The 12555-nt window shown below is 45.1% G+C and overlaps 1 protein-coding gene across 14 annotated transcripts in view; it reads right to left on the bottom strand.

The window, feature by feature from the left end:
• PPP6R3 (protein phosphatase 6 regulatory subunit 3) overlaps nt 1–12555 on the bottom strand; it is a 100102-nt gene that overhangs the window by 52847 nt on the left and 34700 nt on the right. For all 14 annotated transcript variants that reach the window (XM_077321315.1, XM_077321313.1, XM_077321312.1 and 11 more), the window contains 4 exons: nt 11852–11917; nt 10740–10852; nt 7314–7427; nt 6507–6636 (listed from right to left, as the gene is read on the bottom strand). In XM_077321315.1, coding sequence (XP_077177430.1) covers nt 6507–6636; nt 7314–7427; nt 10740–10852; nt 11852–11917 — 423 coding nt within the window. The remainder of the gene's footprint in view (nt 1–6506; nt 6637–7313; nt 7428–10739; nt 10853–11851; nt 11918–12555) is intronic.

Raw genomic sequence — 12555 nt, forward strand, 5'->3', positions numbered from 1 at the left:
CACTGCTCTACAGCTTTCTGTGATGGATGCCTTGGTAGAGAGTGCTGCAAAAGTGGCAGTCATTCTAGAAGAACACATAGTACTAACTGCTCTGGTAAACAGAAGATTCTAAACTTTGTGAGCAAGGGAAACAGATACTTTAATCCACCTAGTGATGGGCAATGATAATGCCTTCTTTCCCATGCTACTGGACATAAGGGAAGCAAATAAGAGCTGTTTTTTGTAGCCTGCTTTTTACTAATCAAAGTAGTCTCACAGACAACTGCCTTCTCTTCCTCTCCCCAGAACAGACACCCTGTGAGGTCGGTGAAGCTGAGAAAGTTCTGGGATCTGTGACTGGCCCAGTTGGCTGCATATGGTAGAGTGGAGAATCCCAATTCTCTAGAATAGAGGCTGCCACTCTTAATCATTATCTCACACTAGCTCTCAAGCATCTAAAGTTCAGAAGACTGCAGTTCTCCTAATGGAGATGTGGAGATGACAATCTCCCTAGAACAGCTGGGATAAGAATAATGGTAGATGGATCTCCTGATCCCTTCTGGTATGTGGAAAGAATCAGTGGATATGATCCATGAATCTTCCGAAATAAAGAAGACTCATCTATGATTGAGAGGGCAGTGAAGTCTTAAAACCTTTCAACTGAAGATAGGTCATCAATTATTAAATTGCCCTCAGCAGAACTGATCTTCCAGGATCAAGTGGATGTTTGTGCAATATTTTTAACACCTTGTGAATGTCCTACAAAGGGAAGTGACTTAGTGAGATGACTGAATAGAGTTTCTCCCATTAGGAAAAGCTTTACAGGACCATGGCTTGGTAGGTGGCTGTTCTACAGCAAGACAGGGAACCAAATACCAGACTAAGCATCAGAGAGAGTCAGGTCTGAGGTCCTGATAGCATCCATCCTGGAAGAAGCAAAGGATCTCTGAAATTTGTGCTGAAGGTATGTGTTCCTGCAACACCTCTGTGGAATGCCTTCCAGGTGGTTTTGTAGATTCTTTGGGTAGAAAGATTTCTACAAGTCCAGATGCCATTGATGATTTTTCCAGGAAAATCATGTTGCTCTAATATCTTCTTTTTAATTTTCATATTGATAGGCAGAACCATCACGAATTGTGATGGGAGTCAGAACCTCTAGGAGTATATGATGGACAGTCAAGAAAGCTCTACCAGGGGTGCTGAAATATCACCCCTAAGGACAAACAGATATTCATGCTCAATAGGTGCCATGTGCTTATTTCCTCTTTATTTGGTTAAGTGTGCAAGTTATGACCAGTAGCAGGAGAAATGCAGAGAGGAGCCCCTGTGGCTGGAGGGCTGAGAAAGCATTCTCATACTCTGTCTCCTCCAGTGGGAAACTGGGCAGGCCCCTAAAAACTGGGTACTTAAGGGAGTACAGGCAGAGGTGGTCAGTGTCCGTGTCACCTCATGGAAGACTGGGGATGAAAGCCCACTCACCTGGTTCCAAGTCTGCCTTCAGGCAGCGGAAGCCCTAAGAATGCTGAAATTGGAGAGTGTTATCTTGTGCCTCCCTGATAGCTGGTGTGTGTTTTTCTTATAGTTGGTGAAGATGAGTACATGAGAACCTGCCATCAAGTACTGGAAGGAGTATAACAAAGCTGGATCATATTCAGTGTTGATCTAATGATACTGTGCTTGTCTCTATGTTGTGTTACATTCCTTGTGTGGTTAGATGATAAAAGGCATTCCTCAATGGAGCAGACTAGCATCTGTAGAGATATCCACACTGTGTAGTTCTGGAAAGGGGGAGGCTCCTCTCAGATGAGAGTCCCAGAAGTAGCATATACCGGATGGAGCAAATATTCCTGTGTGATGAATTGAAGGGTGTTCCTTTGATAAAGCACTGGAGACTCTGAAGGACAGAAGTGGAATCAGACCTATGGCACAGTTTCCAGGCAGCAGATCATGAGACCAAGTGTGTGCTTGTCAAGGTGGTCAGGTCAGGTGATCACTTGTAGGAGAGGAGTAATTGCTGTCTTGAGACAGCAATGTTCTTCCAGGAGGAAAATAGAGGATCAAGGAATGTTAATGGATGATGATTTGTGAAAGCATAATGATGCTTATCTGGTCAGGAACCTGACAAGAGCTGTACTCTGTTGAAAGGATGGGGGCTCTGGAGGAGGCTGACAGTAAGAGTGGAAACCCTGCAGCTTTATTTAAGAGAGAAAGAATGCTATCAGACACTGTATGATAGTGACGGCCATGATTTTGGCCAGGACTGCACCTGAAAACATGACTGAGACTAAAGAACCCATTAGCCTCCAGCACAGCCATAATGGGAGGGGGGGGGAGCATGGTATCTTTGATTTGGGGGGGAGGGGGTAAATTGTACTTAACATCCTTCACCATCTTCTGAACAATGTAAACAATGATATCCAGGTGAAATGAAGCCCCATAAGGATAATTAGGAACAGGAGATAAAGAAGGCATATCACTCCAGGCAAATGAAGACCCCTCTTTGCCCACCACTGCTGTTACTTGTTGGAGCCTCCTGACCTACTCTAGTATAGCGATCCCCAACCTGTGGGCTGCGGACCACATATGGTCCGTCAACTAATTGGAGGTGGGCCGCGAAGGACGCCTTCTCCCCCTCCCCCGGCCCTTTACAACACACTTCGGGTGTCATTGTCTCCCATCACTCCCAGATGGGGCTATCTCATGGCAGAGAAACAAGCTCAGGGTTCCCATTGATTTGTCATTGTCATGAGTTAAAATTTCCATGAAAATAAAATGTTCCTTATGTTCATTGTTGTGGCGTGTCTGTATCTTATTTTGAAGGGATGTTTAAACATTACCATAGCGACCAGAGTCAGAGAGCGTTAGGGCAGTGGTTGAGAGTAGAGGAGTAAACTACCCCCCCCCACGGGGCCTCAGTAAAATTGTCAAACGTTGAGTGGTCCCCGGTGATAAAAAGGTTGGGGACCACTGCTCTAGTAGACAGGATGAGGCACTGGCTCAGAGGAGTTGCATATAGGTCCACCAATGGGCCTTTCTGCCACTGATGCTTTGGAACAGAAAAGGGGCTGCTATCCACCCCCCATTCCTGCTGGAGTTCTTCCAGAGAACAGCAGCAGAAAAGGGAGTGGCTGTCGTGGTAGCAGTTTGTCCCAGAGCCTCAAAGGGAGAACAAGCTGAATGTTCAACAGTTTCATCCACCACTGTCTCAACAGTCTCATCTACCACTGCTGCTGTACCAAAAGCAGAGCAGCTGGGGAAAAAGCACTGTCACAAGGTTTGGAGTTAAGAGATAGCTCAACTCCAGTTGGTATCAAGTTTGTTCAATTCCAAAAAGCTTTTTCTTCTTTTTTCACACATTTGCTGTTAGCAAAGCAGGAGATGCAAGGCAGCTGTCAGCTTCTTAATGTGTTCCAGCATTCTCTTTTTTCTCTTAAATGCAGTGGTAGAACTCTAGAAGCGTATGCAGCCACAGAGAAGGCAGGTCAATGACTGAGGGGGTCAAGCACTCCCTCAGGACAATGGAAGTCCTGGGGGGGGGGGAATTGTATGCCGTACCCATAGAACAAGCAAAAGGAACAACTCATATATTACTGGCACCACCCATCAGGATAGCCACGGCCTCAATTTAATCTTTTGTCCTCGGATAGAGGTGGATCTGATAACAACTGAGGCCATCTCATGGTCAGACCACCATGCCTTGAAGGCCCAGCTTAAGGTACCACGCCCTGCTTGGGCGGCGATTGTAATTAGCCCACCCACAAAGACTTATGGATCCAACTGGATGCTCTGCAGGACCTGATGCCTCCTGGCGAGTCACTAGCTACGCTGGTGGAGGGCTGGCACACCCACCTGATGGCCGCCATTGATGAAATCACTTCTAAATGACCTCCTGACCCCTGCCTCAAACTGGCTCTGTGGTATACAGCGGAGCTACAGACAGGAAAGATGACTGGAGCAAGTGTGGAGGAAGACTCACAGCAAGGCAGCAAGAGCATCTTATTGCATGCTTGTGAAGGTGTACGAAATGGCAGTGAAGATGGCTAAAGGTGAGTTTTATGCTGACTCTATTGCATCTGCAAGCTCTCACCTGGCCCAATTGTTTAGTGTAGTTTGAACACACATTGCACTCGAGAAAGGGTGCCAAAATGTTAGTCAACTGGAATTAGGCTGTGAGGCATTAACAAGCTTTTTTGCAGATAAAGTCTTGTTGCTCTGCTGCAACCTCTCTGTGACGATTGAGACAGAAAGGGAACTGCAGGCCCCTTGGTCACCTTGGGGGGGGGGGGGAGGGGATCAATGGCTTCAGGTGGCTCTTGGAAACTGAAGAAAACAAGCTGCTGGGGTCAGTGAGGGCAACCACTTGTCCCCTTGGTCCCTGTCCATCCTGGTTGCTCAAGACAGATGACCAGCGGATATCATCAATCTCTCCCTGTCTACCAGGGAGTTACAAGAGGTGCTGAAGGGGGTGGTGGTTCACCCTTTACTGAAGAAACCATTGCTGAACCCGCAAGACCCAGCCACCTGAAACTCAGCCCCTCCAAGATGGAGGTCCTGCGGCTGGACAGGAAGGAGGCAGATCAGAAAGCATGCCTGCCCACCCTGCTCTGGGCCAAGAATTTGGGCATGACCTTGGATGTCTCCCTTTCAATGGAGGCCCAGGTCACAGGACTGGCCCGCATGGCATTTGTCCATCTGCGCCAAGTGAGGCTACTAGCACCCTATCTGTCCTCAGACTGCTTGGCCACAGTGATTAATGCAATGGTCACCTCCAGATTGGACTTCTGTAACTTGCTCTGCATGGGCCTGCCTTCATCCCTGACCCGGAAATTGCAACTGGTGCAAAATGCAACTGCTAGGGTCCTCACTAGAACGCCTTAGAGAGCCCATATCCAGCCTGTGCTGAGACAGCTGTATTGGTTCCCAGTTGCAGCCCAGATCAGGATCAAGATTCTGGAGTTAACATTTAAAGCCTTCTGCAGTCTGGGCCCCACATACCTGTGGGACTGCCTATCTCCTTATGCCCCTCACCGGGCCCTTTGCTCAGTGGGTGCAAATCTGTTGGAGGTCGCTGGCCTGGGTGAGACATGCCTGGCCTCGAACCTGGGACAGGGTCTTTTTGGTCCTGGCCCTGACCTGGTGGAATGAGCTCCCAGGTGAGCTGTGGGATCTTTCCGTGTTCCGCAGGGCCTGCAAAATGGGGGCCAGGTCATTGGATGAGGCCAGGTCAGTGAGGAAGATCACTGGAAAATCACGCTCCCCCCTCCCAGGGCTGATGTTAGCACCTGGGCGTTGCCTGCTAGGCCCCCATTCCTCCCTGATAGTGGGTATTAGTCTTGGCTGCAGGGCTTGTCTTATTTATTGCCTGTTCACTGTTTATTTCATATTGTATTGGTATGTCCTTTTAATGGAATTTTTAATGAGGACCTTGTGACCCGCCATGAGCCATTGTATGGGAGTGGCTGGATATAAATAAATAAATATTCATGAAAATAGATAGAAGAGGCAGTTTTCAAATTATTTTTATTGAATTAATATCTTATTATTATATTAATTAATGGATTGCTTATATTTGTTGTGAGATGCCCTGAGCAAGAGAGGAAAGGGTGGCATACAGGAAGATTATTGTTATTGTTATTACTATTATTAGTAAGGGCTGAACAATGTTCTCAGATAAGAGACAGAACAGATTGCTTTAGACATGTCAACCCTGTGGGAAGCAAGTGCCTTACTATTCCTATTCAGCTTTGTATCAAAAATAGAACTCTGACATCTTCCTTTCCATAACTTTTTGAAAATGTGAAACTGGTGAAATAATTCTAACATGTCTTAGGAAAGGAGAATTCAATATTTTGAATGATGCAGAAAAGCAGGAAGTACTAAGCATCTGTACTTCCTATTCCTTCCACACCATGATAGCGAAAGGTATAGAAAAATACTTGTAAGTACATGGGAGTCATGGAAGGAGCACTGGTACAGCTTTCTATGCCACAACCTACCAACTCTATTTGTTTCAAACTGTGGCAGTCTTCTCTTTCTTACATCTTTAGATTCCTCTCTCCATGTTCCCCAGGTATGTTCTGGTCTTGTGTGAATTCCTAGCTTGAGGACACAAGCCAGGGAAAATAGACAACCAAGGACCATGGACAAGTGGAGGTACTGCAAAACAGGATTCAGATATTGAGGCATTTCTATGCTGCGCTCTACACTAAGGTTTCATGATGTGGATACAACATGAAAAACAAAATAAATCAATAAGTAACAAATCAGCAAAATAAAATCAGTGGCATAAAATCTAGTAAGATACAAAACCAAAGAATAAGATCAGCAGTGATATTATAAAAATGTCTAGCCTATCTGATATCCTCCATATAGGAACCCACTGATGCAGATCCCAGGAAATCACTTCATGTGATCTGTTATTGCAGAAGGATTAAAACCAAGCATCTACAATCGAAAGAGAAGATAGATTGGCAGTTTTGACAGAAAGTATCCTATTCAAACACAGAATTTGCGTTCTTGATACTTACTTTGGGGGGCTCCAATAGCAATTCATGAAAGGATGCAAGTCGAGCTCTTATGGCTTCTAGTACACTTTTGTTGACCAAATATGTTGAATGGCTCATACCTGGTGGGCAAATCTCTATGTGACCTTCAAATCTAAATACACACACACACACATATATATAAAGAGAAAATATTTATCCATTAGCACAGCAGGTAAGACTGCTTAGAAATCAGAAAACAAACCTAGAATTACTCCTCAGTATACTCTAGAAATATCTACTGTCTGGATTCCAAGATTCAATTCATCTGTCATCTAATCTAAACATAACACAACATTTATTGTTACTCACTAAACTACTCTGTGACATACTATTTTGACCTCATTAACTTACACCATATAATCTGCTTTAAGTCTCAGCAAGAAAAGGCAAGAGTAAACAAAATAAATAACCCTTTTTTAATTGCCAGTTTTTCAGTCCTTAGAAGCATTACAGCTGTATATGGATAGCAAACAAATCCTAAAACTCTAGTACTAAATATTTGATATTCCTGCTAAAAACATTACTTGTCCTGCAACTGAGTCAGATCCAGGATGGATAGCAGAAGAGTACTTACAAGTATGGCTATACCCTTAGAACTACATTTGTTAAACACTCTTTCGATATCAAAATCCAAGACACCAGATTAAAAGGGGGGGGGGAAGAGATACATAATGGGAAACTGAGAATTTCTGGAATTAAAGAAGAAAAGGTAAAAAATAAACATGTAAATGCAAAAAAAAAAATCCAACAAGGTTATTACTGGGGTAAAAGGATGAAATAGAATCTTACGTTGGTCGCCTTGTTTCCAGTAATGTAAGCAATATCTGAATTGCACTGACTATTGCAGATTCGTTTTTTTCTTTATAAAAGATATTTGATAGCAGTTGCTCTATGATTTCTTTTCTAAAGATGGAAGAAAATAGTTATAAATGTAACATTCTTTATCACCAATACATTTTGAAGACAAGTCAAACAGATAGCTTGCAGTCTGTTCTCTCTGGTCAACAGTCGTCCCCCCCCCCCCCCCCCGAATGTCAACAATTTTCAGTATCAACTGTGCTAAAGAACCATTTTATATGTAGAGACAAATAAAGATGTGAAGGTCCGAGAAAACAAAAAGAAAAAGTCAAAACACACATTCCTCTCCACCAGGCCTTTATTTCAACTTTTTTCATAGAAAAATTTGGGAGAAATACAGGAAAAAAATCTAGTGAAGTATTTTTTTCTTCTTTTGGAATGAGTGACATAGAATCATAGAGTTAGAAGGGGCCATACAGGCCATCTAGTCCAACCCCCTGCTCAATGCAGGATCAGCCCTAAGCATCCTTAAGCATCCGAGAAAAGTGTGTATCCAACCTTTGCTTGAAGACTGCCAGTGAGGGGGCGCTCACCACCTCCTTAGGCAGCCTATTCCACTGCTGAACTACTCTGACTGTGAAAAAACTTTTTCCTGATATCTAGCCTATATCGTTGTACTTGAAGTTTAAACCCATTACTGCGTGTCCTTTCCTCTGCAGCCAGCAGAAACAGCATCCTGTCCTCCTCCAAGTGACAACCTTTCAAATACTTAAAGAGGGTTATCATGTTCCCTCTCAACCTCCTTTTCTCCAGGCTGAACATTCCCAAGTCCCTCAACCTATCCTCATAGGGCTTGGCCCCTTGGCCCCAGATCATCTTCGTCGCCCTCCTCTGTACCCTTTCAATTTTATCTACGTCTTTCTTGAAGTGAGGCCTCCAGAACTGCACACAGTACTCCAGGTGTGATCTGACCAGTGCCGTATACAATGGGACTTTGACATCTTGTCCTTTTGATGTGATGCCCCTGTTGATACAGCCCAAATAGGCATTCGCCTTTCTTAGCACTGCATCACACTGCCTGCTCAGGTTTAGCTTACAATCCACAAGTACCCCAAGGTCTCGTTCACACACAGTGTTACCTAGAAGCGTATCCCCCATCCAGTAGGCATGCTTTTCATTTTTCTGACGCAGATGCAGAACTTTACACTTATCTTTATTAAATTGCATCTTGTTCTCATTTGCCCATTTTTCCATTGTGTTCAGATCTCGTTGAACTCTGTCTCTATCTTCCGGAGTATTTGCCAGTCCTCCCAATTTCGTGTCATCTGCAAACTTGATGAGTATTCCCTCTACCCCCTCATCTAGATAATTAATAAATATGTTAAAAAGTACCGGACCGAGCACCGAGCCCTGAGGTACCCCACTACTCACCTCCCTCCAGTCTGATGAAACACCTTATTCAGAATATGTAGAATATTCATGCCTTATTCAGAATATGTAGTACTAGATATTAAGTCCGCTGTACCCAAAATACAGCGGCCGCTAGCAGGGTGGGTGGATGGGTCGAAGGAAGGAAGGAAGGAAGGAAGGGAGGAAGGAAGGACGAGGGAGGGAGGGAGGGAGGGAGGGAGAGAGAGAGAGAGAGAGAAAGAAAGAAAGAAAGAAAGAAAGAAAGAAAGAGAGAGAAGAAAGAAAGAGAGAAAGAAAGAGAGAAAGAAAGAGAGAAAGAAAGAAAGAAAGAAAGAAAGAAAGAAAGAAAGAAAGAAAGAAAGAAAGAAAGAAAGAAAGAAAGAAAGAAAGAGGGAGGGAGGACAAAGGGAATGCTGGGAGGAAGAAAGGCAGGAAGGGAGGTAGGTAGGTCCCATGAAAGGGGATGAGAAAGGGGAGAAAGATGGTGTTGGGGGAGGGTGCAGCAGCAATGGCTGGCTAAGGTTGGGGGGTTGAGAAGAGTTGGTTGGAAGCGGCGACGGAGGTGCGTGGGGTTGGGAAGGGCTGCAGGGAAGCTCGCGCGGTGCTGGGAAGCGGTGACGGAGGTGCGTGGGGAGGGGGGCTGGAAAACTCATGCGGGGAGGGCGAAGGTGAGGCTGGGAAGCGTCAACAGAGGTGCACAGGGTTGCGGGGGGCTGCAGGGAAGCTCGCGTGGGGAGGGAGAAGGCAGTGCTGGGAAGCGGAGGCGTGAGGGGTTGGGGGGGCCGCTTGGAAGTTAGTGCGAGGGAGAAGGCAGGGCGGGAGAGCAGCGGCGGAGGGCGGGAGTGAAGTGGTGGTGGCAGAGTGTGGTGGGGAGGTGTGGTGTGGGCCAGGGGGGTAAGGAATGTGGGTGGGCCTGGGCCCCCGCTACTTCCAGGGCCCCATGGACGGGTAGGGCGGGCAGCTGCCTATCTGCTTTGCCAGCGGCCAGCCACGAAATGGCAGCCGGCAGCCGAAGGTGGGCCAGGTTGGGGGGGTGGGCAGTTCGGCAGTAGCCGGCAGCAGAAGGCGGGCCAGGTTGGGGGGTGGGCAGTTCGGCAGGTGGGCTGACAAGCGGAGGGCCCAAGAAGAGGAAGAGTTGGTTCTTATATGCCGCTTTTCTCTACCCGAAGGAGGCTCAAAGCGGCTTACAGTCGCCTTCCCATTCCTCTCCCCGCAACAGACACCCTGTGGGGTGGGTGAGGCTTGATATTCCTGCTCAGTCAGAATAAGTTTTATCAGTGCCATGGCGAGCCCAAGGTCACCCAGCTGGTTGCATGTGGGCGAACGCAGAATCGAACCTGGCATGCCAGATTAGAAGTCCGCACTCCTAACCACTACACCAAACTGGCTTTGCGCCAGCCAATTGGGCCCTCTGCTTGTCAGTTCAGGGGCAAGGGGCCAATCGTTGGCCCCCCCATCCCAGACCGACCCCTCCCACACAGGCATTAGCCTTTTATTTATACCGCTCCCACGGAGCAGTGTAACGATGAAAATGTTAATGAAAATGTTCAGTATCACTCAATGACAATTCCTATACGTATTTCACAGACATATATCACACATTTAACTTTGTCCACAATTATGCTGTAATATAAAGCTTAATTTGATATGCATATATACTGCTAGCCCTATTGTGATGTTAAGAGATTGTTCCTGTTAAAATAACCCACCTTTTTATAAAACACATAATATGTTTGTTCTTTTAAATTTGCATATTTTTATTTTGTCTCTACTTCTCAGATGGCAATAGCACAGCGTGCCACAATTTGAAGCTCTTATTGTACTTGCAGTTTTGCTTGTAAAAAACTATGGCATTTATTAATTTTAAATATGCTGAATACTACTGCAGGAACTCACAACAATGCAAGAGCTTCAACAAATGTATTATTCTCCCTAGCACAAGGAATATATTTTATGAACTCAAAAATGAAACGTGTACATATACACATAGTCATTATGGCAACGTACTTTTCTAGTGTTGCAAGCAGTGGATCTGGTTCTGAACTGTTTTGTACTTGTAGCATCTGGTCTCTGCTCAGACGGATAATCTCACAAAGTGACTGGGATGCATTTGAATGTCTCTGAACAAAGAGAGCATAAAGCAAACAAACAAACCATTACAAATTTCAATGCTAGGTAGCTCCAGAAACTAAATTCAATACAGATAGATGAACCTATTTCCCAGAAACAATGAAATCAACATTAAGATATTCAATTAATCTAGTTCAAATGAATTGATTCCCAATGTAGTATTCATGGGTTACATGGTGCCTGCAAATGTGTTCCCGGGCATCTACTTCTTTCCCAAAAGCACTCTAACCCAAAGCAAACAGCCATGCCTGACTTTCTACCACCTTACTGGAGCAGGAGCAGCTTGCAAGTACCAAGGATACATTACCTTTGTCTCTGCAGGGAGCCCTCAACTACAGAAGAACGCTTGGCTTGGAACCTCCCAATATTTTTAATTAGTTCCTGCAGTAATGGAACGTGTAGCAGAATTCTTAGCTATTGTGCTCCGAGAAAGGGCACAATTGTGTACTATTAAGGATTTGGACGCTCTGCTTTTTAACAGCAAGTGAGAGAACACCTAATTGTTTGGGGTTTTATGGTTACTGAGGATAGTGCGTTTGTGCTAAGTGAAGCTGCTGAGTTTTAAATTTAATTTGTATTTCTGTTATATATTCTGTATCTTAACCTATTATCATAGAATCATAGAGTTGGAAGGGGCCATACAGGCCATCTAGTCCAACCCCCTGCTCAACGCAGGATCAGCCCAAAGCATCCTAATGATATGATGATCTTGTATGCCAATAAAGGTTTATTGTGATTGATCGATTATTAGTCCCAATTCCCATGGTAGCCATTGGTTGCGGTGCCCATCCAATATTCTCAAAATTCTAGATGTGCCCACAGTTCAACAAGAGCAGGATTTCCTGCCCTAAAATAAGATCACTTCACACACATCTCCGGATGAAGATCATCCAACTGCATGGATTTCACCAGTAAAGACAAGGATTTTTTAAATATATATACTGTTGTACAAAAGTTACAGTTACATGAACAAAAAACATATTCCTTACATCTTCATCTTGAGAAGGATGCACAATTTCCACAAGTCGCTGGATAATTCTCTCTTCGTTTAACCACTGTTGAGACATGTAATGTTTTTTACAATTTTCACCCTCCAGAATAAGATGTTAACTATTACACAATACGCTCACATTTAACATTAAACTGCATTCTCAGATACTGTAGAATATTTTCTAAGGTCCTGTAAATTTGCAGAAGAAATAGCATCAAAACACATCATGTAAGCCAAACATATTATTTGACATTAAGAAACCAGAATGTTTGCTGGGTTAGATGTCCTATTAACATAGACTACTATCAAAGACTGAAGGAGCCAGAAATTTCCTGTTCTTGAAGAAATCTCCCCTAACTTGGCATGCTCTTCAGTTGAATCCCTACCCGATCTCAGGAATCCTTAATCCTTAACACTAAATAATGCGCTAAGGGCTTGGTGGGAGGAGTTAGGGCGGGCTTTGTCCGTGATGAGGAAGGGACCCGATTGGCCCCTTCCTCCGGACTGACAATCGTTGGGCCAATCGGCAGGCGCTTTGCACGATTGCTGGCCCGCCACTAAGGGAGCAATTGCGAGCCGTGCAAAGCGCGGCTCACAGTTGCTCCCTTGCCGCCGCCCTGACACATTGGGAGGCACAAAGCGCATCCCAATGCGTCAGGCCGGCGGCGGGTGCTCCCTGCCCACCGGCCTGACGCATCAGGA

The sequence above is a fragment of the Paroedura picta genome, chromosome 2 (genome assembly GCF_049243985.1).
Source record: "Paroedura picta isolate Pp20150507F chromosome 2, Ppicta_v3.0, whole genome shotgun sequence".
Lineage (NCBI taxonomy): Eukaryota > Metazoa > Chordata > Lepidosauria > Squamata > Gekkonidae > Paroedura > Paroedura picta.